At 42.9% G+C, this 27,828-nt stretch overlaps 1 protein-coding gene across 1 annotated transcript; it reads right to left on the bottom strand.

The window, feature by feature from the left end:
* Positions 1-2,299: 2,299 nt before the first annotated feature.
* LOC115154887 (platelet-derived growth factor receptor beta) lies at positions 2,300-26,724 on the bottom strand. The gene is made up of 23 exons (XM_029701575.1): positions 26,250-26,724; positions 15,974-16,047; positions 15,515-15,796; positions 14,887-15,144; positions 14,587-14,717; positions 14,316-14,475; positions 13,919-14,102; positions 13,677-13,792; positions 12,015-12,135; positions 11,508-11,719; positions 11,084-11,178; positions 10,392-10,524; positions 10,153-10,257; positions 9,905-10,015; positions 9,642-9,804; positions 9,320-9,471; positions 6,601-6,719; positions 6,315-6,437; positions 5,533-5,644; positions 3,756-3,855; positions 3,544-3,649; positions 3,169-3,449; positions 2,300-2,907 (listed from the first exon to the last, which is right to left on the bottom strand). The coding sequence occupies exons 1-23, from the start codon at positions 26,270-26,272 to the stop codon at positions 2,739-2,741; spliced, it is 3,330 nt and encodes a 1,109-aa protein (XP_029557435.1). The 5' UTR covers positions 26,273-26,724; the 3' UTR covers positions 2,300-2,738.
* Between the last annotated feature and the right edge of the window lie 1,104 nt (positions 26,725-27,828).

Here is a 27,828-nt window from a genome sequence, read left to right as displayed (position 1 = left end):
ATCAAAATTATAGTTTGATATAATCATATCTGCTTTAGCTGACATCCACATAGCAGCTGCCTTGGCGGTGTCTGAGGTGGAACTGTGTTAAGCTTACAGTATGCTTCCCAGTCCAAACAGTTTGCTTATATACAGTGCAATCGGAAAGTATTCAGACCCCTTGATTTTTTCCACATTTTGTGATGTTACAGCCTTATTCTAAAATGCATTAAATCAAGTTTTTTCCTCATCAATCTATGCACAAATCCCCAAAGCAAAGATATGTTAGAAATGTTTCCAAATGTATAAAAAATGTAAAACTGAAATACCTTATTTACATAAGTATTCAGACCCTTTGCTATGAGACTCGAAAGTGAGCTCAGGTGCATCCTGTTTCCATTGATCATCCTTGAGATGTTTCTACAACTTGATTGGAGTCCACCTGTGGTAAATTATATTGAATGGACATGATTTGTAAAGGCACACACCTGTCTATATAAGGTCCCACAGTAGACAGTGCATGTCAGAGCAAAAACCAAGCCATGAGATCAAAGGAATTGTCCGTAGAGCTCTGAGACAGGATTGTGTCGAGGCACAGATCTGAGGAAGGGTACCAAAAAATGTCTGCATCATTGAAGGTCACCAAGAACACAGTGGCTTACATCATTCTTCAGTGGAAGAAGTTTGGAACCACCAAGACTCTTCCTAGAGTTGGCCGCCCAGCCAAACTGAGCAATCGAGGGAGAAGGGTCTTCATCAGGGAGGTGACCAAGAACCCGATGGTCACTCTGACAGAGCTCCAGAGTTCCTCTGTGGATATGGGAGAACCTTCCAGAAGGACAATCATCTCTGCAGCACTCCACCAATCAGGCCTTTATGAAGTGGCAAGACGGAAGCTACTCCTCAGTAAATCTAGTACTGAAAGCATAAGCTACGACTAGCTAGCACTGCAGTGCATAAAACATGGTGAGTAGCTGACTCAAAGAGAGAGAAAGACAATAGTTGAACAGTTTTGAACAAATACATTTCTTCAAAAATGAAGATCCAAGAGAGGGAGAGCTATATTTTGTATTTTTTTCACTTTCACTTACTTAGCTAGGGAATGCAGCTAGCTAGTTTAGCCTACTCAAACACCCGGCTCAAACAGAAAAGGATGCTATGTTACCTAGCTGACTATGGCGATCCAACAGTGGATCTCTTCCAAGTCAAGGTAAGCTTTTGGTTTCATTAATTTATTGCCACCGGGGCCCGCCAATGTAACTGCTAAACTGCTTGCTAACTGTACACTGTACGGCAATGTAGTGGGTTTATTAACGCATTAGTTCTCGTAGCTCTGTTGACTTGATGTTGGATAATATGGTGACAAAGATGTAGGCTTTGTGTAGCATTTTCTTCGCCTGGTCACAGACAGCTGTTGTGTTGTGCACTGAAGTCCACAAGCGAATCAAAAAGGTGAGAGGAGTAGATGCAAGAAGGAATTCTACAACAATCGAAGGGATCATGCTGTTTGTATGTGGCCGCTATGAAATTGAACTGTTTGAGTGTGATCAGGGGTGTATTCATTCCGCCCATTCTGTTGAAAAAAAAAGCTTAAACGGGGATAAACATAACTGAATTGGTCCAATAGAAACTCGCGTTTGCAACTGTTGGACTAATGATTACACCCTAGATCAGCTAGATGCAGGCAAGATTATGCAAGACGATTGAATGTGTCAATGTCTGTCACCTTGATTACTCAAATTTCTCTCGACCTGTTGCGCCTATGTTGTAAACTCATTCATAGGCTAGGTTTTAGCAAACTCATGATGGGTATAGGGAAAATTAGAGTATCATGTAGTAGCCTAAACTTATCGATGTTACGTTGAACTGGGTGAATGGAATATGAATGACAAACAAGCGTTCTACCTGACAACAAAAAGGGTTGTTCAAAGGGTTCTCCTATGGGAACAGCCAAATAACCCTTTTAGGTTCTAGATCGCCTACACTTCTAAGGCGAGTGGGGCGTGGGTTGCTTCGTTACAATGATCGCAAGAGCAGCTGCTGACTGATTTGATCGCTCCAACGCAGTTCCACCTCCAACACCGCCAAAACATCCTATGCAGCTGTTTGCTATCGCCGGTTAATGCTTGATTTGATTGAATTTAGGCCCATGTTTCGAGGCAGTGTTTGTTTACAATTACATTGTTTACAAACAGTGGAGTTAAGCAAGCTTATATTTTGGGTTCTGATGGGGTATAACAGTTGAGCTAAGCTGGCATTTATAAGTTATATTCTTCAAGAATCAATGGGTATATATCATTCATTTAAAAGTCCCAAAATGTATGCTTAAATTTATTTAATCGCTTTTTCAAAACATAATTTTGTCTAAAATTGAGAATGAGAAGTGCAAATATGCGGTGCATTACTGCAAGCTTACATTCTCTTTAAAACATTTTTTTTTTTAATGATTGAAATTAAATGTATTCCCATGCCAAATATACTTTTCTTTACAGTTTGACAACTTGAATTTGATTACATTTGCATATAATATTACCATTGCCATTTGTCAAACTGCTGATGCTTTTTTTTGTGAATCATAGCATTAAAAGGGAAAAAGTACCTGAAAGATATACAGTATATTACCAATATACAAAAATAATAACGATATAATGTTTCCTAAAAGGGCCTACAACATTAGTGTTTAACTAACAACACACATTGTCATGTACAACATCGTCCTATACAGTAGACACCTCTAACTTCAGCTCTCTAATGAGGGGCTACAGGAAACTCTCCTCCACTTCAGGGGTACATGGAGACTGGGGGAGCTTGTCTTCTTGCGTGGGGGGAGGCACCTCTTCCTCTGTGGGTACTGGTTCTTCTAGGGATGCTTCTGGTCCATCCAGGGAGGCTGTATCAGTATCTGTCTGGTCGGTTGTGCTTGGAGGACTAAGAAGGCAGAACAAAGATTGGTTTTACGTTATTACTGCTTTATTAATGTCAGAGGAAAATCAAAAAGACCGAGTGTCAACTGCCAATTATTAATGACAATGAGCAATAAACAGAAACACAACATAAGAAAAGATTGTGCAGAATTGGGAAGTCCTCAAATGCTGCCTCTGACTCACGCAGCCACACTCTTCCTGTGGGAAACAGCCACAGAGTTGACAGACAAGAGACATATTCTGTGGAGAGAAGATCCTACGTTACCTTGATGTACTCTGTGTGGCGGTGTCCAGCACCTCACCACCTGCTTCTGCCTCTTCGACTACATGGATATCTGGGATGGCGATTATGTAGTCAGTCTGGGAGGGGCCAGCCTCCTTCCCAGTCTCCCCTATCTCCCCCGTCTCCCCTGTCTCCTGACCCGCTCGATCCCCTGAGGAGTGGTCATCTGAAGACACAGCCGGGTTCCCTGCTGGTATGGGTTTGGACCTGATCGCAGCGTGGTGGTCGCTCTTCAGAAAGCTCTCATTCACCTGGGTGTATTTCTGGGATGGTTTGGAAATGATATGGAGTTATTAATACATGAGCAATCAAAGTAGTCATAGCCATAGTGTTGAGAATGATTCTAGTTTTCCATACCTTTTTGTAAGCATCAGTCAGCAGGTTTCCCGTCAAATTAACCAGAGAGGAGAACAGTGGCCTCTTCTTGAATTTCTCATCCCAACACTTGCACATGACGTCATAGCTGAAAGAACATTTTTATTCCGAGTGAATCTCACCTTGTCCTATGCATGCAGTAGTTATTTTACTCATAAACTCCTACAGACAAAGAGAGACAGATGAGGCCTTACATCTCGTCTGTAGCATGAGGGGGTTTAGGCATCCTGTAGCCTCTCTTCAAGGCAGCGTAGAACTGTTCGTTCATGGGAATGTCAGGATAGGGCGTTCCTCCTGAAGTTAGGCCGAAACAAGGTGTATACGGTGCATTCGGAAAGTATTCAGACCCCTTGACTTTTTCCAAATGTTCTTACGTTACAGCCTTATTCTAAAATTGATAACTACTTTTCCCCCCTCATCAATCTACACACAATACTCCATAATGACAAAGTGAAAACAGGTTTTTAGAAATAAAAAACAGAAATACCTTATTTACATAAGTATCCAGAACCTTTGCTATGAGACTCAAAACTGAGCTCAGATGCATCCTGTTTCCATTGATCATCCTGGAGATGTTTCTACAACTTGATTAAAATTCAATTGATTGGACATGATTCGGAAAGGCATACACCTGTTTATATAATGTCCCACAGTTGACAGTGCATGTCAGAGCAAAAACCAAGCCATGAGGTCAAAGGAATTGTCCGTAGAGCTCCGAGACAGGATTGTATCTTGGGAAGGGTACCAAAACATTTCTGCAGCATTGAAGGTCCCCAAGAACACAGTGGCCTCCATCAATCTTAAATGGAAAAGTTTGAAACCACCAAGACTCTTCCTAGAGCTGGCTGCCCGGCCAAACTGAGCAATCGGGGGAGAAGGGCCTTGGTCAGGGAGGTGACCAAGAACCCGATGGTCACTCTGACAGAGCTCCAGAGTTCCTCTGTGTAGATGGGAGAATCTTCCAGAAGGACAACCATCTCTGCAGCACTCCACCAATCAGGCCTTTATGGTAGAGTGGCCAGGCGGATGCCACTCCTCAGTAAAAGGAACATGACCGCCTGCTTGGAGTTCGCCAAAAGGCACCTAAAGGACTCTCAGACCATGAGAAACAAGATTCTCTGGTCTGATGAAACCAAAATTGAACTGTTTGGCCTGAATGCCAAGTGTCATGTCTGGAGGAAACCTGGCACCATCCCTAAGGCGACGCATGGTGGTGGCAGTATCATGCTGTGGGGGATGTTTTTCAGCGGCAGGGACTGGGAGACTAGTCAGGATCGAGGGAAAGATGAATGGAGCAAAGTACAGAGATATCCTTGATGGAAACCTGCTCCAGAGTGCTCAGGACCTCAAGCTGGGGAGAAGTTTTACCTTCCAATGACCCTAAGCATACAGCCAAGACAACACAGGAGTGGCTTCGGGACAAATCTCTGAATATCCTTGTGTGGCCTAGCCAGAGCGCGGACTTGAACCCGATCGAACATCTCTGGAGAGACATGAAAATAGCTATGCAGCAACACTCCCCATCCAACCTGACAGAGCTTGAGAGGATCTGCAGAGAAGATTGGGAGAAACTCCCCAAATACAGGTGCGCCAAGCTTGTAGCATCATATCCAAGAAGACTTGAGGCTGTAATCGCTGCCAAAGGTGCTTCAACAAAGTACGGAGTAAAGAGTCTGAATACTTATGTAAATGTAATATTTCAGTTTTTTATTTGTGATACATTTGCAAAAATTTGTAAAAACCTGTTTTTGCTTTGTCATTATGGGGTATTTTGTGTAGATAAAAAAAATTATTAAATTCATTTTAGAATAAGGCTGTAACGTAACAAAATGCAGAAAAATTCAAGGGGTCTGAATACTTTCCGAATGCACTGTAACTAATATCAAGAAATACAGTCATAAATATTATCTCTAATTGCAATAAGTAAAGAATCAAAACACATCTGTTCTATGCAGAAACTTTTGTATTTACCTAGAGTAAAGATCTCTGAAAGCAGAATGCCAAAAGACCAAACATCGCTCAAGGTTGTGTAGAGGTTCTGGAAGATACTCTCTGGAGCCATCCACTTCAGTGGCAGGAATGTCTATAATATCACAGACATACTGTAGGTAATCCATTTTGGGTAATGACAGTTGTAATACAGAGTTACAGATGTAATTATGGAAAATGGCCTTGTGCTTTTGGTACAGTGAAGAAAATTGACAATGTTTTGGTATTCTGACCGAAGTCCTGTACCATCTATGGCATAATGACTTTTGGAAAGCTGTTTCACATCCTCTTCTGATCGAAGACCAAAAAAGCCAAAAGCCAAGAAAACCCCAGTGGAAAGAGTCTGCAGCCCAGATATCCAATAACTCAACCACATTTCTGGCAAAAACAACTTCACCCTACTAGGAAGTTTTAGCATTTAAAAACCCTGAAAATGGCGCCTGCGCCATCTTTTTAACCTAAAACATATTTTACTCTCAGGATGTACAGAATTAACCAGCAATGCAGCAGTCTGTTTGGGGAAAAAATAGCTTAAACCATTTAAACATTATAGTGTTGTCGGTCAGATATTTTGCATAAGTAGGTCATATTAACCCACATCTCTGGAAGTTCCATATCAAAAAATTGTCTTTCAGTTTCAATCACTTTCATCTCCGAACAGAATGACTGTTTGGTTGTTTCTTCCCTACCTTTACTTACTGCACATCTTCCAATGGCATGTAAACAAATACATAGCGACAAAAAAACTAAACAAATGAACTCACGTTGCCTTTGGCTATGTAGTTGGAGTCGTTCATGACATCACGGGCCAGGCCAAAGTCACAGATCTTCACCAGCTTTCCCTCGCAGATGAGAACGTTTCTGGCAGCCAGGTCACGATGAACACACTGTGAGGACAGGGCCAACAGTATAGACTATTACTGGAGTTCATGTGGGTTCAGTAAGGTCATTTACACATGTTCTCCAGAATTAAGGAACGTTTGATGTGACATGGCAAGAAATGTCATGATATGAATAAGGATGTATTATGAAGCTATTCCATAGTCATACATTCTTGGACGCCAGAAAGTCCATGCCCTTAGCCACTTGGTAGCTAAAGCCCACCAGATCTGTGTAGCTCAGAATTGGGGAGTCACTGATAGACAACGGGACGTCTGCTCTCTCTTGGCCTGAGCAACATGAAAAGAGAACATCAAATTGTCATAAACTTTGAGCCAGACCGTGCAAACAAATGACCAACTGATGGTGTTTATCAAAAGAACAGTGTTAGAAGGCATCGTCTGGTTACACAAGAGGTTGAAACATATACGTATTTTTCTGTAAGATGCTTGCGTGTCAACACTCTTAAGTGGAGAGAAAGGCTTCCCTATTTTGGTCTCTCCGGTAGTATTTCAACATCAGGGGTCTGTTTGTCTGCTCACCATCTGCCTGACGGATGTTGAAATGTCTTCAACACACTAAAGTAGCGTGAGGAGGACCATTGTTTGCTGCTGCTTCCCATAATACATGATGAACAACCAAGTTTTCATCAAATAAAATGTTGCTTTTATGAAGTGTTTTATGCCTTCAGCATTTATATTTTGTAAAAAAAAAAAATATTCCACCTTTATTTAACCAGGTAGGCAAGTTGAGAACAAGTTCACATTTACAATTGCGACCTGGCCAAGATAAAGCGAAGCAGTTCGACACATTCAACAACACAGAGTTACACATGGAATAAACAAACATACAGTCAATAATACAGTAGAAAAATAAGTCTATATTTTTTAATGTGAGCAAATGAAATGAGATAAGGGAGGTAAAGGCAAAAAAGGCAATGGTGGCAAAGTAAATACAATATAGCAAGTAAAACACTGGAATGGCAGATTTGTAGGGGAAAAAAGTGCAAAGTAGAAATAGAAATAATGGGGTGCAAAGGAGCAAAATAAATAAATAAATACAGTAGGGGAAGAGGTAGTTGTTTGGGTTAAATTATAGATGGGCTATGTACAGGTGCAGTGATCTGTGAGCTGCTCTGACAGCTGGTGCTTAAAGCTGGTGAGGGAGATAAGTGTTTCCAGTTTCAGAGATCTTTGTTGTTCGTTCCAGTCATTGGCACCCGATTCCCTATATAGTGCACTACTTTTGACCAGGGCCCATAGAACTCTGGTTAAAATTTGTGCACTATATAGGGAATAAGGTGCCAATTCAGACACACCCTATTTCTTTGTAGAAAGCAGGGGTTGGAACGGAAATACATTTTCAATCGGTTCACTTTGAACAGAACCCTTATTTATTTTATTCCGTTCCACTGCTCCAACCAGCAAAATAAAGTTCTGAACCAGTTCAAACCTCCCAAAAAGTACCGGTTTATGTCGTTCCTGTCTGTTCATTTTTAAACCTCTGAAATTGTCATGATTCCCACCGACGGTGGCGCCCCCTCCTGCTCGGGTGGCGCTCGGCGGTCGTCGTCACCGGCCTATTAGCTACCACTGATTCCCTTTTTGGTTTTCCCTTCTTTTTGGTTTTGTGCACCTGTGTTAGTTTGGTTAATTAGCGGGGCTATTTATGTTAGCTGGTCCGCTTCCGTGTTGTGCGGGATTATTTCTATTGTGACGGCTCATGTTCGTGTCGGCGCTATTTTACGCCGTGTGTACTTTCTCCCCTGTGTTTGGGAGTATTTGTTTGATGAGTGAGTGTAAATTAAATACACCACTACCCTGTGCTCGCTGCTTCCTGTGCCTCATTCCTTCACCACGACTGCCAACCCGTTACAGAAATCATACTTTTTTAACAATTAGCTCGACATTAAATTACTTCACCAATCATGCGCTGCGGATAGAGCAGCTTGCTATGGAGCAGGAAAACTATAGCTCAGTGAGTTGTTTACATGCTGTGATAGAAAGACAAGTGTAGGGCACGAGATGCAACTGACATTTTGCTGGTGTGGAGAGTGCAAGAGAGGGTGAATGAAGGAGGAGGAGGCTTGGCTTGAAGTGCTGGGCATCTTGTGATGACATGCATTATCTGAATTAGGCTCACAGAATTATGCCTGTAGGAGTGGCTTCTATAGAGGAACTTTGAATGTGTTTGAACTTCAGAGTTGGCTAAATGTTGGACCAGAGCTAGCTAGCTAACAAGCTTGTGTGTGCAGAGCGGCACCTGGATTAAAAGCACATCTTACCTTTTTGTAGTTAATACATCCAATGTGAAATGTGATAACTATAGAATCCCTAACTAGCATTGAAAAAGTGAATCCTTTCTCCTCTAATAAAAAATCTCTCTCCCTAACTTCTGAATCATACTTACGTCAGTAGGCTACTAGACTATGCTTGGAGGGGGATGGGCAGGTTGCCTAAATGAACACATACTGGCAAAGATTTTCATCTGGCATGCAGACACTGGAAGAAGTTTCTGATTGACAGAGGGAGGGCTTTGAATAGGCGCTTCGTTGCGTTTTTTATGGGACTGGAAGAAATGGCCAGAATGTAAAATAATGTTATTAACCAGTTCCATGTTTTTGAAATAACATTTCTGTTCAAGGAAAGTATAGATCACTTTCGTTCCCGGTTCTGATTCTGTTCCTTGTAGTTATTTTTTTTTGTAAAGTTATTTTTCTGGTTTTCGGTTCTGGTCCCTGAACTGGTTCCAACCCCTGAAAAAGAAAGTGCCCACTGGGCACAGGCAACATCTATTCCACATTGGTTCAACGTCATTTAGTTGAAACGACGTGAAAACAATGTTGATTCAACCAGTGTGTGCCCAGTGGATAATGTGTACAAAAATGTACCTTGTCCTTGGTAGTTGTTGTCCTGATGGTAGGGTGTCTCATTGACTGAAGGCTCGATGTCTGCATACTTGATGTTGTCACTCAGCTCTTGCATTGGGACATAATTTAAAGATTCTTCCTTGGTCATGTCCATGTAACCCCCATCGCTCTCACTGTCAAAAACCAAGGGCACAATTTGTTACAATAAGTGATAGTACATCTTTGACTTACAGAAAGCATAGGCCTCTGAATACATTTTCCAATGCAACTAAACATTGAATGCTGATGGGTGATTTTGCAATGTAAAATCAGTAGTGTGTATTTCGGAAGGCATCAGTCTTGCCTTTTTCCTTGGATTTGGACTGTACTCTCTGTGCTGTTCCTGCACATATCAGCATCCCTGCGGTTTTTGTCTGCGTAGTACTGCAGGAAGGTATGCTTGTTGCGGTGAAGGTAGTCAGCCAGGTCACCATAGCAACAGTACTCAGTTATGAGGTAAATAGGACCTTCAGGACAGAGAAAAGTGGGCAGTTGCTAACACACACTTTGACTAACTTATCAGAATATGTTAAGTCTATAAGCAGTGGTATGCTTTCCAGTTCCCACCTCGTTTCGTACAAGCCCCCAGTAGGTTGACGATGTTTAGATGGGGCCCAAGGTGACTCATTATCTTCAGCTCAGATATCAGAGCCTGAGTCTCACTTGTCCTTGCTGTGGCTGTCAGTCAAAACAATAGCAGAACATGCAGTGTTGCAATATTTTTGCATGGTAGAATGAGTACCGAGGTCAGTGGTTTGTGTGTAAAATGGAGGAAATGGCAAGCTGTTGGTAATAGTAAAGCATAAAGCACTCACACTTTAGCATCTTCACAGCCACTTTGGTGGTGGACTGAGAGTGACGAAGGCCATAGGCTGTGGCCTCCACGACCCTCCCAAATGCTCCAGAACCCAGAGTGTGACCTGGTATGACAGAAAAGGAGGTGTACTGTTAGCTTAGCTCATGTCAAATATATCAATACATCATGATTCATAAATAGGCTATAGTATTCACACAATTATACTAAAACATTCCCTGTAATATAATAGTCGCTCACCCAGGACCAGGCTGTCCCGAGGTACCTCCCATACACAGTCATATGGCAGGTGCATGGGGTCCATGTAGGTGTACTTATGGCCATCTGAGCTCACTGACTCGATCACCTTCCAACGGATCTCATACCGGGGCTTCTAAAGGCAGATACAAAAGGCTGTCAGAGTTTTATATATTATATATTTAAGTAATAAGGCACGAGGGGCTGTGGTATATGGCCAATATACCACAGCTAAAAATTGGCCATATATCACAAACCCCTGAGGTGCCTTATTGCTATTATAAACTGGTTACCAACGTAATTAGATTAGTAAAAAAATAAATGTTTTATCATACCCGTGGTATATGGTCTGATATACCATGGCTGTCAGCCAATCAGCATTCAGGGCTCGAACCACCCACTTTATAAACAGTATTATACTTCATTGTCCCCAAGGGGAAATTTGTCTTGGACAATGAAAGAGTGCTGCTGCTTCCACAAAAATACATAAATACATAGAATCAACAGAAAGTTTGTTATGCCAGGCAAGGCTGTGACTAAAGTGGCAGTTCCACATGATTTAAGACCTACTGGCCAGGCTCCTGTCAATTATTGTAATCCTCGCTAATTTTACAATCTCATCTTTCAACAGTAGCATCACTACCAAGACAAATGTGATGGGAAGGAGATGGGTTTCTGTTTGGGGGGGGGGTCACCTTTCTCCAAAGAGCGATGAGGATGATGAGGAAGATGACGGCAATGACCACCAGGGCTAACACTGCAGCCAAGACAGCCACCTGGGAGAACAGAGCTGCAGATACACACACAGAGAAGGAGCTCATACAAGAGGACAACCTCTGTGTTCCTTATTCATACTCTGTTAGTCAAAGTCAAAGACTTTGCCAAAGACTAATACATTTCTAGGATTTTATTTGTATAAATATGTCTGTAAAGTGTATTGAGGCTTTTGATCAATGCACTTTAAATAGATTGTGATTTGAAAGAGTTTATATCAGTAAATCAAAAGTAATCAATTTGTTTCCATTTTAAATGAAATATTTTAAATGACAGTTACTGTAACTGCTTATAGCTTATTTGCATATATGTAAATACGTATCGCTTATTTGCATGAATGCTTACAGTTCGAGACCAGTTTGATGTCCCAGGCCCTGCGCCCTCTCTCGCTGCGGGCTTCACAGCGCACTGATGTAATACCCCCCATGGTCTGGAAGGTCAAAAGGCTGCGGACGTGGTTGACCCCTGAGGCCTCGATGTAGCTCACGTTCATCTGGATGCTGACGTTGTCTTGGTCAGCCGACAGAGACTTCCACGCTGTGGTCTTATTACTGCATCTGGGTGAAGATGTCATAATTAGCATCGATGGTGATAGAAAATATGCTTGTTCAGTTCGTGAGACTTTCTGTCTGAGCGAGATATTGGGTGACTGATAAAAAAACACGCTATAGACTATTGAGAGTCCAAAATAAGCAACAGGTCTAACAAATATCACTCAATTGTTTAATTACAATGTGTGACCCTATTGTAACACTGCCCTCTACAGATTGAGAGTAAAAGTCAAAACACAACTGAAGAGCCAGAATATGCTTCATTGTGTTGGTCAGTATTTCCAGGGGTCTGATCCCTTACTTTCCAATGCTTTCACAGCTGTACCAGTGAATGGTGGGTGTGGGGACCCCCTCTGTGACACAGAGCACCCCGTGGCCCTGGTCCATATGCTGGTCAGACAAATCTATTATCTTCGGGGGAGCTGCAGGGAGAGGAAATATCCAATGAGACAGTGAAAGGTAGTGAAACATAGATACACTGAACAAAAATATAAACGCAACATGTAAAGTGTTGGTCCCATCTTTCATGAGCTGAAATAAAAGATCCCTGAAATGTTCCATATGCATAAAAAGCTCAATTTCTTTGCACAAAGTTGTTTACATCCCTGTTAGTGAGCATTTTTCCTTTGCCAAGATAATCCATCCACCTGACAGGTGTGGTATAACAAGAACATTGTGCTGAGGACAATAAAAGGCCACTCTAAAATGTGCAGTTTTGTCACACAACACAATACCACAGATGTCTCAACTTTTGAGATTGCGTGCAATTGGCATGCTGACTGCAGGAATGTCCACCAGAGCTGTTGCCAGAGAATTGAATGTTCATTTCTCTTCTGTAAGCCGCCTCCAACATAATTTTAGAGAATTTGGCCTCACAGCCCCAGACCACTTGTAACCACGCCAGCCCAGGACCTCCACATCGGGCTTCTTCACCTGTGGGATCATCTGAGACCAGCCACCCGGACAGCTGATGAAACTGTGGGTTTGCACATCCAAATAATCTTTGGACAAACTGTCAGAAACCGTCTCAGGGAAGCTCATCTGCATGTTCGCCGTCATCACCAGGGTCTTGACCTGACTGCAGTTTGTAACCGACTTCAGTGGGTAAATGCTCACCTCCGATGGCCGCTTGTACACTGGAGAAGTGTGCTCTTTACACGTCATGTGGGCGAGCGGTTTGATGATGTGAACAGAGTGCCCCATAGTGGCGGTGGGGTTATGGTATGGTCAGGCATAAGCTACGGACAATGAACACAATTGCATTTTATCGATGGCAATTTGAATGCACAGAGATACCGTGACAAGTTCCTGAGGCCCATTGTCGTGCCATTAATCCTCCACCATCACCTCATGTTTCAGCATGATAATGCATAGCCCCATGTCGCAGGGATCTGTACATAATTCCTGGAAGATGAAAATATCCAAGTTCTTCCATGGCATGCATACTCACCTGACATGTCACCTGTTGAGCATGTTTGGGATGCTTTGGATCAATGTGTATGACAGCGTGTTCCAGTTCTCAACCAATATCCAGCAACTTCGCACAGCGATTGAAGAGTAGTGGGACTCTAAGTGAAGGAGATGTGTCTCGCTGCATGAGGCAAGTGGTTGTCACACCAGATACTGACTGGTTTTCTGATCCACGTCCCTGTATTTTCTTTTAAGGTATCTGTGACCAACATATGCATATCTGTATTCCCAATCATGTGAAATCCATCGATTAGGGCGTAGTTAATTTATTTTAATTACATTAACTTTAACTCAATAAAATCTTGGAAATTGTTGCATGTTGTGTTTACATTTTTGTTCAGTGTAATTTGATTGTTTAATCAATAGAATAAACTGTTCAACATCCTTTAAATTCAGACATGTTAACTCAATAAAGAAAAATGGCTGAATAGTGATCCCATCTAATGTAGATATGTCTGTCCAGAGTTGATAATGATTCAGGCATGTATCTTACACTTGACTTGAAGATCAAAGGTTATCTCCTTGACGTCGTCTTCATTGGCCACCTGGACAGTGTAGAGGCCCCTCTGTTCCATCCTGACCCTTACCAAGGTCAGAGTACTGAGGTAACTTAAGGTCAAAGATCAAACAGAACACAATCAATATCATGGGGCTTATGTACTGATTCTCAATTTCATTGTCACCATAATAATAGATTTCTTTGTTGGGCTGTTCATGATCATGTATGATGGGTACCTGGTCTCATGCACCTGTCTGGTGTCCATGGATACAGTTTCCCCAGTAAGGGTGGTGTTGTCTCTGGTCCAGAGCACCTGAGGTTTGGGATACGCTTCAATCTGCACTTTGAGCTCAACGCTCTGATACTGCAGCGCTGAAACATTAGTGTTGATGGAGGGTTCCAAATCCACAAAGCCCCGTTCTGTAAAATGATATTTGAATAGAAGATCACTACCTTATAGATGCATGGCAAGAACATCAATCAGTTAGATACTTTCCAAAGCAGACACACACAAAGCCCATGGAGGCCCCATGACATTGTGCATAGTATTGCCACCTTTTCACTCGATTTAATGAAAAGTTACTCAGCTTATGTTGTTGTGAGTTTGGAAACGCTTTGAGGGTGGTTGCTCACCCAGAACAGTGACAGTGAGATTATCCATGGCTGACTTTCCGGAAAAAGGGTCCTGCACTCGGCAGATGTACTGGCCAGAGTCCTCCAGAGTGACACTGGAGATGTTCAAGAAGGAGCGGATTCTAATCTCCGATAGAAAGTCTGTCAGTGGCTCAATTGTCTTCAGATGGAAACAAAATATAACAGAAGTAAGAACAGCATTGCAACAACCTAATTATCAACAAAAGAGATGATTATGCTTGGTAATATAGGTCGCATATTGTCCACTCACCTCTTTACGAGGAAAATCCCATTCGAAGTAAACTATCTCTGCTTCTTCTACAGTACAATTAACCATTAAGGCCTCGCCTTGTTTCAGCACAGTCTTTGAGAGTGTCATGAAGGCGTTCATGGATTTGGGGACTGGAAAGAATAAACCGGAAGAGGACATTATAACAGGTCCGACCTTCCAGCAGCCTGGTCTTCAATAAGCATTTTACAGCTTTTTAAAGAATATTTTAAGATTGTGCGTTGAGACACTTTGTTTTATTTTGATTTAAGTTTCACTTTGAGGGTTGACACAGAGCCTTACCCACAATGCTGTAGACATAATACACCTGGGACGCCTTCTCCTCTCCGTTCATGGCACCTCGGCAGATGTAGGAGCTATCTTTCAGGATGGCGGTGAACCCTTTACTGGGGTGGTATGTTCCCTCCACAGAGGCCTTGTTGTCCCTCTCGTACAGGGTCACGTTAATGCCAGGGTCAGTCACCATGCAGTGAATGGTACCTTCCTCTCCCTCCTTCATCACTACTGCTTGCCGCAGGGGAAGAAACCATTCCTCAGGGTCTGGGGAAGTAAAAAGGGAATCAAAAACAATGACATTTCTAAAATAGCCTTTAGAGACACGGGGACATTGTATTCAAACGGTAGGGGGTGGTGTCAATTGTGAAACCAGCCCTAATTTGTATTAGCTTTGAATTGTAACAGTTTGTCCCTCCATAGTCCTCCCTAAAATAGAAGGTTCAGTGGTCTAGGATGGTCTAATGGTCTAAGCCACTGCCTCCGGATCTCACATATCGCTGCAGCATCCGGCCCACTGCTATTTTAGCACACTCTCTCCTCTATCATTCCTCTCTACCTCTGTCCTATCCAATAAAATAAAATACAAATGCATGAAAAAGAAAATAGAAGGTTCATAGAGGGTGTTTGGTCTCACCTGGTACAAACACCGATATGTCCTTGGTCTCCTGTGTAGAGGACTCTTCACAGATATAGTTCCCAGAGTGCCTCCAGGTGACGTTGTGGAGGACCAGCACACTGGTGGTTCCCCTGTCCTCCACAGCCACTCCCTCCAGGCTGGGGTCGTGGGGAGACTTCCACGTCACCTTGCTCCAACCAGAACAGACCACCGTGAAGGAGGAGTTGGTGCTCAGTATGACCTCTTTCTCGCTGGGGCTGAGCTCCAGACTGAAGCCCTCTGGACAAAACTGCAGCAGCACTGGGAAATGTATTTAGCATTTATTAGAATCCCCAGTTAGCTTCTACCGAGGCAGTGGCTACTCTTCCTGGGGTTCAAACATAATGAGATGAACAACGCGAACACATTACAAATGTGCAATCTTGACCAATTTACAATCCAACTACAGTGTAAAAACCCCATTTAGCTTTTTCTTACCTGCAAAGATGGCCACCAAAGGCAGAGACTTTGCCAAGCCCAACTCCATAGTGCCAGTGTGAATTGATAACACTCTGGAAAATAAACATTGAATGGTGAAGAAGTCCGTAAAGGAGTACTGTGTAGAGAGAGGCCTTTAAATACTATGTATGTGATGTTTTTAGAGGGATTGGAAGCATGGAGGACTTGCCGTGTCTGGAAACAATTAGGCTCAAATAAAGAGTGGAGAGCACAAAGATGGCAAGGACACTGGGACAGGAATGAGTGGGTGTACTGGGAGTGCACAGAGCATGTCAACTCAAGTAAGTAAGGTCTGTGAAATGGAAGCTCACCAACCAGGGGTAGATGTAACATAGTAAGTGTAAATCTGTCTCCCTCCATTTAGTATGATATGTTACGTTTCGTATGGTATGTTTTCATTTGGGGATGTCCATCATCCATTTTGTATGGTACACGCTTAGAAAAAAAAGTTGTATTGTATCTAGAACCAAAAAGGGTTCTTCGGCTGTCCCATAGGAGAACCCTTTGAACAACCCTTTTTGGTTCCAGGTAGAACCATTTTGGTTCCAGGTAAAAACCCTTTTGGGTTCCATGTAGAACACTTTCCACAGAGAATTATATACTGCTCAAAAAAATAAAGGGAACACTTAAACAACACAATGTAACTCCAAGTCAATCACACTTCTGTGAAATCAAACTGGTCACTTAGGAAGCAACACAGATTGACAATGAATTTCACATGCTGTTGTGCAAATGGAATAGACAACAGGTGGAAATTATAGGCAATTAGCAAGACACCCCCAATAAAGGAGTGGTTCTGCAGGTGGTAACCACAGACCACTTCTCAGTTCCTATGCTTCCTGGCTGATGTTTTGGTAACTTTTGAATGCTGGTGGTGCTTTCACTCTAGTGGTAGCATGAGACGGAGTCTACAACCCACACAAGTGGCTCAGGTAGTGCAGCTCATTCAGGATGGCACATCAATGTGAGCTGTGACAAGAAGGTTTGCTGTGTCTGTCAGCGTAGTGTCCAGAGCATGGAGGCCCTACCAGGAGACAGGCCAGTACATCAGGAGATGTGGAGGAGGCCGTAGGAGGGCAACATCCCAGCAGCAGGACCGCTACCTCCGCCTTTGTGCAAGGAGGAGCAGGAGAAGCAGTGCCAGAGCCTTGCAAAATGACCTCCAGCAGGCCACAAATGTGCATGTGTCTGCTCAAACGGTCAGAAACAGACTCCATGAGGGTGGTATGAGGGCCTGACGTCCACATGTGGGGGTTGTGCTTACAACCCAACCCCCACCCTCATGCTGCTGCCTGCAACATCCTCCAGCATGACCGGTTTGGCGGTGGGTCAGTCATAGTGTGGGGTGGCATTTCTTTGGGGGGCCGCACAGCCCTCCATGTGCTCGCCAGAGGTAGCCTGACTGCCATTAGGTACCGAGATGAGATCCTCAGACCCCTTGTGAGACCATATGCTGGTGCGGTTGGCCCTGGGTTCCTCCTAATGCAAGACAATGCTAGACCTCATGTGGCTGGAGTGTGTCAGCAGTTCCTGCAAGAGGAAGGCATTGATGCTATGGACTGGCCCGCCCGTTCCCCAGACCTGAATCCAATTGAGCACATCTGGGACATCATGTCTCGCTCCATCCACCAACGCCACGTTGCACCACAGACTGTCCAGGAGTTGGCGGATGCTTTTGTCCAGGTCTGGGAGGAGATCCCTCAGGAGACCATCCGCCACCTCATCGGGAGCATGCCCAGGCATTGTAGGGAGGTCATACAGGCACGTGGAGGCCACACACACTACTGAGCCTCATTTTGACTTGTTTTAAGGACATTACATCAAAGTTGGATCAGCCTGTAGTGTGGTTTTCCACTTTAATTTTGAGTGTGACTCCAAATCCAGACCTCCATGGGTTGCTAAATTGGATTTCCATTGATTATTTTTGTGTGATTTTGTTGTCAGCACATTCAACTATGTAAACAAAAAAGTATTTAACAAGATTATTTCATTCATTCAGATCTAGGATGTGTTATTTTAGTGTTCCCTTTATTTTTTTGAGCAGTGTACATGGAACCCATTTACATTTACGTCATTTAGCAGACGCTCTTATCCAGAGCGACTTACAAATTGGTGCATTCACCTTATGATATCCAGTGGAACAACCACTTTACAATAGTCCCTCTATATCTTTTTTGGGGGGAGGGTGGGGGGGGGGTTAGAAGGATTACTTTATCCTATCCCAGGTATTCCTTAAAGAGGTGGGGTTTCAGGTGTCTCCGGAAGGTGGTGATTGACTCCCCTGTCCTGGCGTCGTGAGGGAGCTTGTAGAACCCAAAAGAGTTCTACCTGGAACCAAAAAAGTTTCTCCTGTTGGGACAGCCACAGAATCCCTTTGGAACCCTTTTTTCTAAGAGTGTATGTTACAAATTAGCTAGGCTAGGGGTTAAGGCTAAAGTTAGGGGTTGAGGTTAGGGATAAGGTTCAGGTCAGGGGTTAAGGTTAGGGTTAAGGAAATCGTTAGCTAACCTGCTAAGTAGTTGCAAAGTAGCTAAAACATTTTAGGTAGTTGTTGCAAACTTACTAATTAGCTAAAATGCTAAAGTTGTCCGTGATGTGATCCGAACAGGCAACCTTTGGGTATACGCCCACCCACCCATCCTCCCTCCCCGCCCGCCCGCCCGCCCGCCCGCCCCCCCGCCTGCCTGCCCAAACTCCCTTCTTTCATTTTTGTCTTAAGTAACCATTCGAAATGTAACACATCTGTCACAGATTTACATTTACTCAGTAGCGGTGCATGGGTAAAATCACTGGGGAAGCCAAGCCAGAAAAGCCAGATAATTGCGTTGTTTGCTCTATGACCTGTTAGTTCATATGCTTTGCGACCGTGGTATATAGGCCTAAGACCGAGACAATAAGAAGACACACTGGCAGAATAAATTCAACCACACCTTTGTTTACTCACAAAACCAGAGAGCAACCTCTGTCCAGTGAAATCGACAAAGCATATTGCAAACAGTTACATGACCCACAGCATGGTCATCAGGGGCGGAAATCCCGGGGGGGACAGGGGAGACACGACCCCCCCATCCTGGGAAAAATATGATTTGTCCCCCCCAATATATCACTGAAACATAACTATGTAATTTAAATAATATTAATAATACGCAATGAAAGCAATTGTGCTGATTATAGATACTTAATAGCACGTTTTTAAGTTTCAAAAGATTGCGACCCCCCCACCCTTTGCCTCACAATGGTTTGATCCACTACCAGTTCCTTAGCTTGCTAGGTAACAGAGAGGTCGTATCTACTGTCTGAAAGGCACTCAATGCACGTAACTGACATGAGGTTAATCCAGTCAATCGCGCACACACACTAGCTGAATATGCAGAGCTAGCGCGCAAATATTAACTATTAAGCTAGCTAGTACCTATTCCATTTATGTGGCGTCGTCAAAGATGGAATCTTTGCTATCGTCAATTTATTCCAAGATCAGCATGCAGATGATGTAAGTTAGTGCTTCAAAGTCCCTGTGATAAGGTTAGCAATAAACTGAAATCCAAACTGAACAGAACTACACTCTCTTCTACCATTGTCTTAAATATATTTAATGGTCTCGTTGCAAAAGCTAAATTGTCGCAAGGGAACTTTTATTTATTTATTTTATTTCACCTTTATTTAACCCGGGTAGCAAAGATTATAGCAAACACCACTGAAACTGAATTGGTGCTCGCTAGCTTTGCAAATTCAGCTATTGTTGGAAGCCAGCCAATATGAAACAAACTATTACAATTACAAAAGGTTGCAGCATATGTTGTGTAAATGGTGAACTCATACAGCTTTCAACTCTTGTCATTTTAATCCGTTTCACATTTGCTAGCTACCTTTTAGATCGAAGCCCAAATAGAATGATTGAAGATGATAGAAGCCCATCTCCTACTGTAAATAACCTACACACTGTGTGTGTAGCCAGCCAGCCAGCCAGGTAGAAAAATGGCAGAAAAATAAAAGACGGACATCAGAGTATTTTTCAATACACCAAAACGCATAGTAAGAACGCTAGTAGCCTAATATCTCAAAGACTAGTTGATAAAATGTTCATAAAAAAGAAATGAAATTCTAATGGAAATGTTTCACAATGATGTCATTAGGCAGAGCAGGCAACAGATGGCACACAGACAGCAGAGTTGGGGACAGATATGCAGGGACAGACTGGCAGAGACAGGGAGTCTCAGGTAAGATTGTTGAGTCTTTGTTTGGCAACATTATGAAAGGTTCTCAATTTTTTTGACTTGTAAAATAGGAACATAATTGGAAAATGCCATGGATACCCCCACTCTCAACTTAAACTGGTGACTGAACTAAGATTTGTTAAAGACAATGGTATTGCTGTTGTGATTAGTTGTGTAGTTTTGGGTACCGGTAGTTAGGAGTACGGCAAACACCTTATTTCTTTGGTTCCTCAATATACATTTACCATATTACAATGTAGGCTATGTGTTACAGCACTACTTTTGGTGTCCCCCTCAGGAATTGCTCTTGAGAAAATTTCATGTAATTGTCCCCTCCAAAGTTGATATCAGATTTTTGCCCCTGATGGTCATGCAAGTTACCGCAAGTCGCAAAGAAAACACAAGCTGCCTCCACTATTCCAGCACCATTTCAACTTCAAACATTTCAGCATCACAAAATCACTGATAGTTAGTCTAATACAGTGACAACTAAAGGATACCAAAAACAATTTAGTTCAATCAACGTAAGCTAAATATGATGTGGCTTTCAATGGTTCTGATTTCTTACCTGTATAAAAGACATCTGTCCACAGAAGCAATCAATCAATCAGATTCCAAAGTCTCCACCATGGCCAAGACCAAAGAGCTCTCCAAGGATGTCAGGGACAAGATTGTAGAGCTACACAAGGCTGGAATGGGCTACAAGACCATCGCCAAGCAGCTTGGTGAGAAGGTGACAACAGTTGGTGCGATTATTCGCAAATGGAAGAAACACAAAAGAACTGTCAATCTCCCTCGGCCTGGGGCTCCATGCAAGATCTCACCTCGTGGAGCTGCAATGGTCATGAGAACGGTGAGGAATCAGCCCAGAACTACACGGGAGGATCTTGTCAATGATCTCAAGGCAGCTGGGACCATAGTCACCAAGAAAACAATTGGTAACACACTACGTCGTGAAGGACTGAAATCCTGCAGCGCCCGCAAGGTCCCCCTGCTCACGAAAGCACATATACATGCCCGTCTGAAGTTTGCCAATGAACATCTGAATGATTCAGAGGACATCTGGGTGAAAGTGTTGTGGTTAGATGAGACCAAAATGGAGCTCTTTGGCATCAACTCAACTCGCCGTGTTTGGAGGAGGAGGAATGCTGCCTATGACCCAAGAACACCATCCCCACCATCAAACAAGGAGGTGGAAACATTATGCTTTGGGGGTGTTTTTCTGCTAAGGGGACAGGACAACTTCACCGCATCAAAGGGACGATGGACGGGGCCTTGTACCGTCAAATCTTGGGTGAGAACCTCCTTCCCTCAGCCAGGGCATTGAAAATGGGTCATGGATGGGTATTCCAGCATGACAATGACCCAAAACACACAGCCAAGGCAACAAAGGAGTGGTTCAAGAAGAAGCACATTAAGGTCCTGGAGTGGCGTAGCCAGTCTCCAGACCTTAATCCCATAGAAAATCTGTGGAGGGAGCTGAAGGTTCGAGTTTCCAAACGTCAGCCTCGAAACCTTAATGACTTGGAGAAGATCTGCAAAGAGGAGTGGGACAAAATCCCTCCTGAGATGTGTGCAAACCTGGTAGCCAACTACAAGAAACGTCTGACCTCTGTGATTGCCAACAAGGGTTTTGCCACCAAGTACTAAGTCATGTTTTGCAGAGTGATCAAATATTTATTTCCCTCAATAAAATGCAAGTCAATTTATAACATTTTTGACATGTGTTTTTCTGGATTTTTTTGTTGTTTTTCTGTCTCTCACTGTTCAAATAAACCTACCATTAAAATTATAGACTGATCATTTCTTTGTCAGTGGGAAAACGTACAAAATCAGCAGGGGATCAAATACTTTTTTCCCTCACTGTAGATACATTTTGAACTTCCAGGGGCACAATGTATGAATTTATGGTTGGATCAGAGTTGCCGTTATAATCATTGGCCAGTACGGAGAATTAAGAAAAACCACAAGTCCAAATCCCTATCTTCATCCATGGTTAATTTAGGAAAGGGCCAATTTTAGCTAGCTAGCTAGCCACCGGAGGACAACAAACAACGAGATGCAACAATTCAAGAATGTTTGTATCAATGACAAATGTTTTCAAGGGAGGCCAAATGCACTGCATCTCAGGGCAAGAGGTGCTACTATAGTACCTGGTTCGAATCCAGGCTGTATCACATCTGGCCATGATTGGGAGTTCTATATTGCGGCACACAATTAGCCCAGCATCGTCCGGGCTTGGCAAGAGTAGGCTGTCATTGTAAATAAGAATTTGTTCTTAACTGACTTGCCTTGTTCAATTTTTAAAAATGCTACTGGCGGCAACAATGTCATACTCTTTATGACCAGACACCATCAGATACATGGCCTATGCATACAGAGACAGAGGGGCGCTGTTTTGCTCGGATGCTTTTCCCGGTGAGATAGATTCAGGCTCTTGCGAATTTCAGGAAGATTATGGAAACTTAGAGAGACTAAATATTTTGTTTTGTTTCTTTGTCAATACTTGGGGGAAGCCTGGCTTCCCTTGGCATGCATGAATACATGCCACTGCATTTACTATGTTTCTTCTACTCTTTGAGGCCAGGCTGAGCTCACAGTCAAAATAGAGATGTCACAACTGGGGGTTCCCAAAATCTATGACATACTGCTTCTGGAATTCACTACACCAACCAGCAGGTCTTTCTTCCTCTGCACTTTTGTAAAATGTTTGTATTAACCTATTGAGAGCAATTTTGTTTGTACAATCTGAGTCATGGTGTCTTATGATTCATCTTTTCCATTCAGTCACAGTAACGTTATGTTGTCAAGGCCATTGACATTCCAAGTCGAACATCATTGGTTGTCTCAGACCACTAGCTGCAGGACAAAGAAGCAGCAGGACACTGCTCTGCTGTCTGTCTGGTACCATGAATCAAATGCATACCTCTCTGCTACAAGACCCTTCAGCCAGCTATAGTGATCCTCGGCAAGTGAAGTTAATGTCCTTCCCAGCTACATTATGTCTGAAAGTGAGAGTACAGATGGGGCATTGGTGGCAACTCGCAGGCAAGAGGTGCAGACAGACAGAACCTCACTGTGATGTGACTGCCATGTTAGCCTCTCTTTCTCTCTCTCCCTGTTTCCCTCCTTATGGTTTTACTAGAGCTTAAAACGGACCCCCCCCATCCTTTCATTAATCACACTGCCTTTTTCTCTGGGGAATGAACAACTCAATAAACAGACCCCGGGCATTTTAAACAGAATTAAAAAGAATTGCTCTTGCTACCTGATCATTTGAATTTTGTGTTCCCTCTGGAAACAAACGGAATATGGCATGGATTTAATGACTAGACCATGCAGGCCAAGTATAAGGAAATTCCATCTGAAAGAAGCAATGTGTTTTCAGGGGAAAATATCAAGAGGTAGAGGAAGAGTGGTTAAGGGAGGAGGCCACATAGAGGGAGATGTTGGGAAAGAGCCCCAAAGATAGGGGGAATTTTCCACAGAAAGCCAGAAAGCCAATGCGATCAAAATACCTTGTTGAGATTATCAGCTCTTTTCTAACCAAGCATCCTCTCAGGACTCGTGCTCTTTTGAGGAATTAAAACAAACATTATTTGCCATAAACCAAAAACCTCTCTCTGGCAAAGGTTTGCAAATGAACTCTTTCAGAAAAGCATCAATAGTTTGTAAGCACATTGGCCCAGGTCCTATAATGTTAGTTGGCCGCTTCCCAAAGAGGGGCTGGAGTCAAAATGTCTAATAAAACAAAATAAACTGTCTCTATGTGACCTGGCCTCATAGATCAAATAAAGGTTGTTTACATGAACACACACAAACTCATTTCACACTCATACTTCCTCCTCGCCAGGGAGGAGCCACTGAGTAAGTGAGAGATACTTTATCTAGAGGTCTAGGCAAATTCGGGATAAGACTGAATTCCCAACGGAACTGAACTGGGCATCACCTCATCAGTTCAATCAGTTAGAGTCTGGAGCATGGTGTTTACGAAACCCTCTGAGCTGAGCTAAAGCAGCCAGCTGCTTTCTTATCATTTTGAGGGTGGGCAGAACCTGGCCGTCACAGTGTCTCTGTGACGAGGAACACTGGCCTCCCTTGTGTGGGGGTGAGTGACTGACACACCAGACGCAACCAGCCTGCGAACGCAGATGCTGATCTGTGGCACCCTACCATAACCGCGCTGCATGCCATGTGTTTCCCACCAATCGGAAAGGCTGCAAAACAAACTAAACCTCTGTTTCATATGGCCTGCGCTCCTGTATCCGATTTAGCACCGTCAACGACTCCACGACTGGTACGTTTCCAGCCCACGTACAGTCTGCAGCAGACCCTCTCATTGGGTATGGCATATTTTCATTTCAAAAATATGTACTAAATTAAACACAAGCTCCTCCTAGCTCGTCGCAGGCCTATTAAATGGTAATAGGCCCTCGAGTAGCCGCTATAGCAAAATGCAATGGAAATGAAATCACGCAGAGGCCATCATTTCACCCTTTCAAATACGCGTTAATAAGCTGTAATCCTTGAGAGTTTGGCCTGACTAGATGTTACATAAACGACCCCGCAGCAGTATATTGATAGACAATTTTGTAGTTTTCAGTACTAAGCAAATGTTCATCTGTGACCCAAACAAGGCCTTAATCAATTTAACACATGTTCCATGCATTGTCTGGATTGAAGGGAGGGGTCGGTGGTGGTTATAGAGTAATCAGGTTACAGTGTATAGAGCAGTACCCAGTTCTGTGGTAGAAGAGTATTTTATGCCATTGTTTTTAGTTGAGGGAAGTCTTGCTGTATTACTTTTACCCCATTGAGGTTAGTACATCCTGTGATGGAAAGTAAGTGTCTAGTAAAAATGGAAGGGTGTATGAGCATGAAACTCTACACTGCAAAATCTGCTATTGCAATTTGGTTTCTTTTTGCACCATGTGATCTAGACGAGCTGTTTTTCTCACAGCTACAGTAGTGGGTTCCTTTTCTTTTGTTTTGCTTTCGGGTGAATTGTGTATCTGTAATGACATTCCACGCATGCCTTTTCTCATGTCTTCGTTCTTTGGTAAGTGTGCAAGAAAGACGGGAGGACACAGACGTTTTGACTCAAATGTACAGAATAATAAAATGTTGGTAAGCGATGCTACTGAATCCGCAGTTGAATAGTCAATATATAATGAGCTGTGTGGCACATCATTTTTTATATTTTACCTTTATTTAACTAGGCAAGTCAGTTAGGAACAAATTTTTATTTTCAATGACGGCCTAGGAACAGTGGGTTAACTGCCTTGTTCAGGGGCAGAACGACAGATTTTTACCTTGTCGGCTCAGGGATTCGATCCAGCAACCTTTCGGTTACTAGTCCAACGCTCTAACCACTAGGCTATTACGCAACAGTGTGGTAACATACTATGTCTATGTGTTCTTTGACCATTGTGCCATTGAACTGAAATCCAAGCAAGTGTTAATGTCGAACAGCCCCCATTGAAGGAGATGAGGGATATCCATAGAGGGTCAGTAAATCTTTCAGCGACGGCCACAAACCAGACAGTGTGTGGCCGTCGTGGCTCTCAACCCATGTTACATGCTGTTTTCTTTTCATCTATCTTGGGAACAAGTTTGACCATCTTGTCAATGATGAGTATCCTTACATGTCTGGAAATACTATTTGGTTAAAGTCCTCTTGTTATCATTTAGCTGCCTTGCCTGAGGGGAAGGAACACACAGCAGGGGATATGCATACCAGCTGCACTGAGAGACAAGCTATTCGGAAAAACATCAGTTTGTGTTGTTCACCCTGACAATACCACAAGAGAGACCCATCAGGATGTGGATAGCTTTGTCACCCATCACCATGTTGGGGATTTTATCATGCCCGAGAGCAGAGAAACCAGTAGTGTCTCACATACAAAAGTGTGGGTTGGCAGTTGTGAAATAGTCTGGGCTGGTTGCAGACAGAGAGACGCAGCCTTGAAACCCTCCTTTTTGTGTGTTAGAATAAGAGTGGGAAGAAGAAAGATGATAAGGACGATATGGTCGTCACTTACCTTGGGAGAGTTCCTCTCCACATTTTTCACCACCCTGTCTTCTCTGTTGACTAGTAAGATATCCCGTATCCTTTCTGAGTTGGAGAAAAGTCCTTGAATTTGATGTTGAGTGAGCTCCTTCAATTTGCAGGGATATATGGGTGGAAACCTTCCGTCTGGCGCATGCTTTAGGAGAGTGGGTGTATGGGAAGTAAACAATACACAACAATTCTCTTGAAGCCATTAGGGTAAACAGTTCCTCCTCCTTGAACAGGACAGCATTCTGGCTAGAATTGCTATGTCCGTTCTTACTACAAAAGGACAAACAAATCAATACAAAATAAATATCTTATCCACTGGCGGAAGTCTATTATTGCCTTGAAAGTCAATATTATTCCATTCCGATAAAGAGCGAGAAAAGAGAATGGCTGCTGCCTTTCTTTGAGGGTCCAAGCTCTATGTCTGTTTTCAATCTTGGCTTTTCAGCCCTTCTTTTTCCTTTTCCTTCTCAGGATGTGAGTGGCTGGCTAGAAAATGCAGGGAGCTCGCCAGAACCTTAGCTAGAGCTTTTTTATTTGTGTTTTTTTTTGTGGGGGAAGGGGAAGCAAGGTCAGTGGAGGGATTTAACTGGTTTCTGTGAAGTCACTCTTGGACAGACAACGTCTAAATGTTCAGTGTGTGCTCGTGTATGTATGAGTTTAATCGTCTTCCATTAGCTAAAATAATATAATAGTGAAACTAAATTCAATACTTCAAAACTTTTATGACTTTTCAGAGACGGCATTTGGATCTTATTTATCCAGACTGTGTGCGGGATCATATTCATATGAGATTTCCCACATAGCACTGCTGTAGAGAGAGGGAGATGTTAGTGCTGGCATGTTCCTGCTCTCTCTGACACAGCAGTGTTTGTCATGGCTCTGCTCTGTGGGAGGACAGGCACGCACACACACCAACATGAAATGAGGCAGACCCTGATTACTGACCTCACCAGTTTTAGACCAGTGTGTGGGGGTAACCACGAAAATCAAATCGAAGTTTATTGGTCACGTACACAGATTTGCAGATGTTATCGTAGGTGTAGCGAAATGCTTGTATTTCTAGCTCCAACAGTGTAGTAATAATACCTAGAAAACAATACAAAACACAATGCACATAATTCAAAAGTAAAAAGAAAGAAATGAAAAAATGTGAGAATGAGCAATGTCAGAGTCCGGAGCAAATAAATAAAGTATTCAGACCCCTTGACTTTTTCAACATTTTGCTACGTTACAGATTTATTCTAAATTTGATTGAATTGTTTTTTTTCTCTCATCAATCTACACACAATAAATACCCTATAATGAAGAAGCAAAAACAGGTTTTTAGAAATGTTTGCAAGTTTATTACAAATAAATACTGAAATATTACATTTACATAAGCATTCAGGCCCTTTACTCAGTACCTTGTTGAAGCATCTTTGGCAGCGATTACAGCATCGAGTCTTCTAGTATGACGCTACAAGCTTGGCACACCTGTATTGGGAAGTTTCTCCCATTCTTCTCTGCATATCCTCTCAATCTCTGTCAGGTTGGATGGGGTGCGTCGCTGCACAACTATT

Source organism: Salmo trutta, chromosome 19, assembly GCF_901001165.1.
Source record: "Salmo trutta chromosome 19, fSalTru1.1, whole genome shotgun sequence".
NCBI lineage: Eukaryota > Metazoa > Chordata > Actinopteri > Salmoniformes > Salmonidae > Salmo > Salmo trutta.
The sequence above is the reverse complement of the archived record's forward strand: the minus strand, read 5'-3'. Positions and strand labels throughout refer to the sequence as shown.